Genomic DNA, 7,823 nt, shown 5'->3' with positions numbered 1-7,823 from the left:
GCGGTAGATCCTTCTCCTATTTAGCACCAAAACTTTGGAACAGTCTTCCTACCATTATCCGGGAAGCAGACACACTCTGTCAGTTCAAAGCCAGATTAAAGACACATCTCTTTGACCTAGCATTCACATAATACATTATAGACTTCTATAATTTAATGTTATGCTGCATAGATTAGGTCAGCTGGAACCGTGAACACTTCCCAAAAATCCTGATGTACTCGTTACATCATGAGAAGAATGGCATCTACGCTAATTTTAGTGTTTGTGTTTATCCCGAGGTTTTTCCTGCAACCTGCCGGATCCAGGCCGTATCCAGATCTGATGAAGGACCTTCGCCTGGACCCGATGACAACGCAGTGCTGAAGTGCCAACTAGTCTCTCCCTATGGAGGATCCCTCTACCACTCTACAGATAAAGCGTTGTCGGGAAAATTCGTCTCGCGGTCCTACCCCAAAGCAACAAATAAAATATAATTCCTTATCAAAATTTATAAGGAAAGACAAGTATTTTTTTTAGGCTTGGCTTGTAGGGAATTCCAAACCTGCGCACATATATTCTAACGCACATAACTATAGAACCCATTCTAAATGCGCATGTGAACGCCATCAGCGTTTCTCACAGGTTCGCGTTTAAAGTCTGTGTAGAGAGAATGGTGTCGTCTTAGCGGCCCCTAATTTAATAACAAATGATCATTGCGACAGAAGCAAATCAATTAAAACTAACTTTAGATGGAAATAACTTAACTCTGCTGTACAGCCGAAACAATCTCTGTTGCCTTAAATTATACGCTTATCTCTGTAAAGCTGCTTTGAAACAATCTACATTGTTAAAAGCGCTATATAAATGAAGATGACTTGACTTGACTTGACTAACAATATTATTGATCTGCCTTACTTATGGTGGACGATGACGCAATTTTCTTCTACAAACAAACTTTGTTGTATTATTAGCATGTTATCACTGTGAAGCTGCTTTGATGCAATCTGTATTGTAAAAAGCGCTGTATAAATAAAGCTGACTTGACTTGATACACACACACACACTGTGCACCTTTAGTGTAGTACTGCACCTCTTTTTGATGGAAGAGCACTTCTAGAAGGATATACAGCCAGTGTAGCGCACATAATATCAGTCACAACCTATCCTACATGACCAATAAAAATCACAAACAAATTATGTAATGCAATTTTATTTCAAATGAATGAGTAAAATAAAGTGGGTTGAATCCAAGCAGCACTAAAATATTTCAGAATAGTGATATGGCATCCATGATTGATAACCCTATATTTGTTTATTTATTTATTCATTGTAGACTTTATTATTAAGCATAGTAAACTTTTTTCTGAAACATCCACTACATGTGGCATGGTTTATCTGTCGATCAGATGCGTGTGAAAGTCTGATACTACAGCAACAGTGGAATCCTGGAGCATTAGTTTCAGAATCAAACAACTTTTGTAATGTCCACGTCATGGGAAAATTAACTTGTGATAACGAGAAAACTATGGAGTCCCTAGATTATGCTTTTGTGATTTATTTTTTATTTTTTTCAAACGTTTTTCAGGGGAACCCAAAAGCATTGACATTATTTTTCCTCTCATCTCATATTTTTTCCCACCACCATGTCCCCTTAGGGGCTCCGTAGAAAACCACTCTTAATATGTCGTGATCACGAGAAAACAAGAAATAAAAAAATAATAATCTATGGCCTTTTAGGGCTTCCGTACTAAAATATTTCCTGTATATAAATTTTTTTTTAGTTTTCCTGGTTGTTACATCTCTATTCCCCAAACTGTACATATTATTCCCTTATTCCTACATGTAAGTTCTAAAAAGGTACGTTATAATTACTAAAAGGTACGCTGTTCATTTGTTTTACTTATGCAGTATTTTGCTGGCTGTAATCTAAAGCGTTACTATTTTGTTTAATAAATACTTAAAGTTTTTTTATTTGATCTATTCTCTCTATAATGATTGCACAAGTTATTTTAAAAACTGAGGTTGATTTTCTAAATGTTATGATGTTCAACAGGAGACCAGGAATGACCTGTATCACAGTTTTGGGAAACACTGCTCTACATCAGTTAGTGTGGACTGATTGGACCTCAACAAATAAATTAATAAACTTACATTAAACGATCAGTCTATCTCTGTTTTATGTTGTTACCATACAGCATGTATTTTAACATGTATTTTACATTATTTCTTGTATGTGTTTTTGTAAATAGTCTAAATTTCTAGGCACTTGAATGATTTCAGCCTGTGACCAGGACTTTTATTTTGGTGTGTTGCTGTGACATCATAAGGCTGCGCCGCGCTACACAGCCTCTGTTGTGAATCTGCTGAAGAAAGGTTTGTGTTTTTAAAGTTTTCAAATAGACATAATTTGTTAATGATCCTGCAATACCAGAGCATATATGACACTCGCTTCTAGTACTAGCAGTTTTATAGCACTTACATACAGTATACAGTTTTAGTTCTAACATAACATACAGTGTGTTCATTTCAAAGGAAAATATAAAAGCAAGACAAGGGAAAGTGAGGAAATGTCAGGCAAGAAAAAGCAGTATACAAAGGAAGTGCTGAGAAAGGCAGTTGAGGAAGTGAGAGCAGGAGCTAGCTTGAGGCAGACGGCCAAGAAGTATGGCATCCCACACACCACCCTGCAGGACTACAAAACCAAGAAATACACACTGAACCCTCATCCTAATTCGGCCCTGATGCCTGCAGAAGAAGATGCCCTGATTTCTTTTATATTTTGGATGGCGGACCACGGCTTCCCAGTCACAAGATCTGTGGTGAAAGTGCTGGCTAGTGGCATCATCAAAGAGAGCGGCAGAGCGGACAGTACCACTGTCAATCTGGAGAAGGGGCCGAGTGACGTCTGGTGGTCCAGGTTTAAGGCCCGCCATCCAGAACTCACCTCCCGCACAGCCGACTCCCTGGACAGAGCAAGAGTCCACGGTGCTACTCCAGAGGCCATTGAAGGGTTCTTTCAATTATATGAAGCCTTGTACATCCGTCACAGTTTAGAGGACAAGCCCCATCTCGTCTTCAACTGTGACGAAACTGGCTTTGGGGACAAGCATAGGTCCAGGGAGAAGGTGCTGTGCCAGACCGGGAGGAAGCACGTGTACCAGCAGCAGCAGACCACCAGGAGGCACATCACAGTGCACTGCTGCGTGAGTGCGGCCGGGGACAGCATCCCACCCTTCATCATCTACCCCGGCTGCCTCCCGAAGAACGCATACAGGCTGGACGGGCCGCCCAACGCTCTCTACGGCATCCAGGAGAAGGGGTACATGGACTCTGAGCTGTTTCTCAAATGGCTCAGGCATTTTGTGCAGTATGCTCCGGAGGAAAGGCCAATCATTTTAATCATGGACCAACACGAGACGCATGTCTCAAGAGATGTAATCATGTACTGCAGGGAAAATACAATTGAGATCCTCTGCCTCCCTGCCCACACCACACACATCCTACAGCCCCTGGATATCGCCGTCTTTAATCCCCTTAAGACTGGGTTTTCCACCATGGCGTCCCGGATGGGTCTAGTGCGAGGGGATCTGGTGGTGGGGAAGAAGCAGTTTTCTTCCCTGCTGAAAGCGGTCTACCCCACTGCCGTCACTGCACACAACATCAAGGCCGGCTTCCGGAAGGCAGGCATCTTCCCTCTGTCCAGGGGGGCTGTGGACACAACACAGGTAATCTTAACATTAACACAACGATAACTCATCCTCTAAGTTACTTGTAGTGTTGTTTTTGGCGGCCTGTTATAATTTTAGTTTTAGTCTAGTCTTTGTGCCAAGCAGTCATTTTAGCTTTTATTAGTTTTAGTCTAGTCTAGTTTCAGTCGACTAAAAGTCTGAGCATTTTAGTCTTATTTTAGTCAGAATTATCCATGACTATTTTCGTCTAGTTTTAGTCGATGAAAACTGATGACATTTTAGTCTAGTTTTAGTCAATGAAAATTGTATTTTAGTCTCTTTTTAGTAATGCAATTCTATTTAACCCAGTAGTGTACCACTATGGAAAAAATAGCAAAAGTAACACTCGTCTCATTCGTGGAGGTTGAAAAACAAGTTCTTTGTGACATCCAAGATTTGTTGTATTAAAATTTAAATGCAAAAGAAAAGGCACGAGAGTCGGCTGTTTTTGTCAATTTTAAGTTTTAATTTGAAATGTTTGCAATTTTAATATAACTACATGGCTAAATATTTTACCACTTGCTTATAAATCTAGATAGAAGTAGTGCATTGAATAATACATTGTTTAAATTGTGCTTAAAAGTGAATTGCGTCTATTAAAGAGAGTATGTGTGTACAAAGAGAATCGCAATGCTGACAAACTTTTTTTTTAAATAAAAGTAGCTGATAACTTCTGGATTTGAAATAAAAATAGTGAGTGTGTGTTTGTGGTACAGACGTGGATCAGTTACGCACTGCAAACGCAGCATATGTGAAAGCACTATAGCGCGTGCTGCTCCTGCACCGCATACACACTGCACATGGAGTGTGTGTGAAACGGGCGTCAGACTTAACTTTGTTTGTTGTCGTTTACGCTAACTCACCGCAGCTGCATCATCTACAGTCCCTGACAAAAGTCTTGTCGCTTATCTATTTTGTAGAAAACCCTGCTATTAACCTGACTTTTAATTAATCAATTGGTGTTAGAAATAGCTCATATGAAAAGCTAAAACCCTCCCAAATGATGTTTAATGCACTGAAATAAATTAGTTTCACTGAAAAAAGATTTATCATTTAATCAAGACAGAAAGGTCAAATTTTGGCAAGACAAAAGTTTTGTCGCCTATACAGAAATTGAACAAATTTACTGCAAATACAAAAATATGTCAGCAAATTAAGTAGTGGCGCTTTGAGATCCAAATTTAATATCTTGTATGACTTCCATGAGCTTGAAGGACTGCATCCATGCGGTTTGGCAAGGATTCATACAATTTATTGATGAAGTCATCAGGAATAGCAAAGAAAGCAATCTTGCATGCCTCCCAGAGTTCATCAATATTCTTTGGTTTCGTCTTCCATGCTTCCTCTTTCATCCTACCCCACATATGCTCAATGATATTCATGTCTGGTGACTGGGCTGGCCAATCCTGGAGCATCTTGATCTTCTTCGCCTTGAGGAACTTTGATGTGGAGATGGAAGTATGCGATGGAGCACCAACCTGCTGCAGAATTTGGCCTCTTTTATGGTTGGGAATATAAGAGGTAGCTAAGATTTCTTGGTATTTTAGACTATTGATGTTGCCTTCCACCCTGCAGATCTCTCGCACACCCCCATACTGGATGTAACCCCAGACCATGATTTTTCCACCACCACACTTCACTGTTTTCTGGGTGAATCTCAGATCCATGCGGGCTCCAGTAGGTCTCCTGCAATATTTGCGGCGACTGTGGTGTAATTCAACAGAAGATTCATCTGAAAAATCCACCTTCTGCCACTTTTCCAGCGTCCCTCATAGCAGGCTATGGGCCTTGGCAAATGCCACACGTTTTTTCAATTGTCTTTTGTTTAGTGCTGGCTTCTGGGCACTGATTCGACCATGGAGGCCATTTCGAGACAGAATCCGACAAACTGTTCTGGTTGACACAGGGACTTCAGATGACCAGGTCTTGTGGAGCTCTGCTGCAGTGGAAAATGGGTTGGCCTTGGATTTTCGAGGCAACAAACGGTCCTCTCGAGCAGTTGTCTTGCGGGGTCTGCCTGACCTGGGCTTGTCAAAAACATCTCCAGTGTCTTCAAATGTTTTTTTTTATCCTCTGTACTTGACGCTGAGACACATTGAAGGTGTCTGCCACATCAGCAGTGGATCTGGTCTTCAGCCTCTTGATAATCAAAACTTTAGTCTCAGGGTGAATCTTAGGCATGTTTGCAGAGGTCTAGTTGCAGTTGATGTGAAGGTCTAGTGTACTGGGGTTGTTTTTATACACACCTGAGACCTAATTGATCCATTATTAGTCACAGGCGAAGCTCATATGACAAGGCGACAACACTTATGTCTTTGCAAAAATTGACTCAAGGGGCTTTACCAAGCTGTGAATATTAGAATACTTTTTGACAGTTTCGTTTTGCACTGAAACATTATTACAAAAGCTGTTGGGATTAAAATGAGCCATTTCTTCTAAAACAATCTTGATTAGAAATATATTTTAGCGGCACTTCAGGTCAATTTGTACACAAGCGACAAGACTTTTGTCAGGGACTGTATATAACGCCGCGAGTGGGGCTTGAGGAAGCGGCGTCGCCTGCGTCTGCGCAGTGAGACCTGATGCAGCCCCTGAAGTGAGACACGGGAAACAGAAATACTGCACAATAATAACAATAATGCGACTAAACGAGACGAAATAACGTCATAACATTTCGTCTCGTTTTGGTCAATGAAAATGAAGAGACATTTTAGCATAATTTTTATTTTGTAAACCACATTTAGTCTCGTTTTTATTCGTCAACAATATTGCATTATACATTTGATTATAGTCATCGTAACATGACCAGCATTTACGTTGCGTCTCGTCTCGTTTTCGTCACGTGATAAAGGTTCGTTGACGACGATATTTAGTTATAATTTTCGTTGACGAAAGCAACAATAGTTACTTGCATTTTTTGTGGTGTGCTAATGAGTTTTAAATATGCTTTATTGTCTTAGGTGGTGAGAGTGCTCCCATCTGCTGACGCCAGGCCATCCAGCGCTCCCGTCGCTCCCTCATCCGTCGCTCCCGCCACTCCCACACACACACCATCCATCGCTCCCGCCACTCCCACACACACACCATCCATCGCTCCCGCCACTCCCACACACACACCATCCATCGCTCCCGTCACTCCCACACACACACACCATCCATCGCTCCCGCCACTCCCACACACACACACAGCGATCCCACCACTGACACACAGACATCAGCCACTCCCTCCACACCTTGCCCCACCTGCAAAAGGGGGATTCCCAGAAATTACCTGGTAGCAGCCGGGGTCATTCCAGAAAGCCTGGCTAATGTCCTCATGAGCCCAGCCTTGGACAGGAGGGAGAGGGTGAGGCGTCGCCTTCCGCTGCCGGCCCGCGTCATCACAAGTGACGAGTATGTGCGACTGCTGGAGCAGAAAGAAGCAGAGGAGATAGAAAAGGAAGAAAAGAAGAGAAAGCGCAAGGAAGATATAGCAAAGAAGAAGGAGGCAAAAAAGACAAGGGCAGGAGGCAAAAAGGCAGAAGAAACAGGCACCAGCTCCCGCTGAGGAAGATGGGGAGCACTGCGCTGTCTGCAGGAGACGGGGAACACTGATGAACGGGTGCAGTGTGACCTTTGACATCTCTGGTTCCACGTTGAGTGCGCAGGGGTGGAGGAAGTGCCAGACAGTGGCTTTGCCATAAATGTTGTTTGTCCACATGTACACACAATATAAATAGTTTTAAATATTCTTTTTTTAATCAGTTTAGTGTTAAATGTAAATGGTGCACACACACACGTTACAACACTCACACACGTTACAACACTCACACACGCACAAAAACGTATCCTAATCATTTTATTTTTAAGTTCACGGTTTGCCCATTAATTAGTTACTTTCAATTATTAAATGTTTTAAACAAATGCAAATTGTTTCCCCTCCTTCTTGTTCTTCAGAAAGATATGGTCAAGCTGTTTTATAACGTTTCACATGGTTCATGCTTAACTCACGTGCCATAATTAACGCAATATCACGACACAATCATGCCTAACCATACTCGCGTGGTCGTCTAGCTTATTAAGCAGTAGGCTAATTAACTTAAGTTTTAACCAAAAAAAAAGTGTACTCAGCTTTCT

At 41.6% G+C, this 7,823-nt stretch overlaps 1 protein-coding gene across 1 annotated transcript; it reads left to right on the top strand.

Moving 5' to 3' along the window:
• The first annotated feature begins 2,305 nt into the window (after window positions 1–2,305).
• Window positions 2,306–7,613, top strand: LOC308692742 (tigger transposable element-derived protein 1-like). Its single transcript, XM_081369064.1, has 3 exons — window positions 2,306–2,352; window positions 2,512–3,704; window positions 6,668–7,613. The coding sequence occupies exons 2-3, from the start codon at window positions 2,547–2,549 to the stop codon at window positions 6,983–6,985; spliced, it is 1,476 nt and encodes a 491-aa protein (XP_081225190.1). The 5' UTR covers window positions 2,306–2,352; window positions 2,512–2,546; the 3' UTR covers window positions 6,986–7,613.
• The last annotated feature ends 210 nt before the right edge of the window (window positions 7,614–7,823 follow it).

The sequence above is a fragment of the Scardinius erythrophthalmus genome, assembly GCF_964197995.2.
Source record: "Scardinius erythrophthalmus genome assembly, chromosome: 6".
NCBI lineage: Eukaryota > Metazoa > Chordata > Actinopteri > Cypriniformes > Leuciscidae > Scardinius > Scardinius erythrophthalmus.
This window is presented reverse-complemented; position numbering and strand designations above follow the sequence as displayed.

What these genes read in the sequence shown, in the direction of transcription:
- LOC308692742 (XM_081369064.1), top strand. Translation starts at nt 2,547, where the DNA reads ATGTCAGGCAAGAAAAAGCAGTATACAAAGGAAGTGCTGAGAAAGGCA. An exon ending in GGGCTGTGGACACAACACAG is followed by an intron (nt 3,705 to 6,667) that starts GTAATCTTAACA and finishes TTATTGTCTTAG; the next exon opens with GTGGTGAGAGTGCTCCCATC.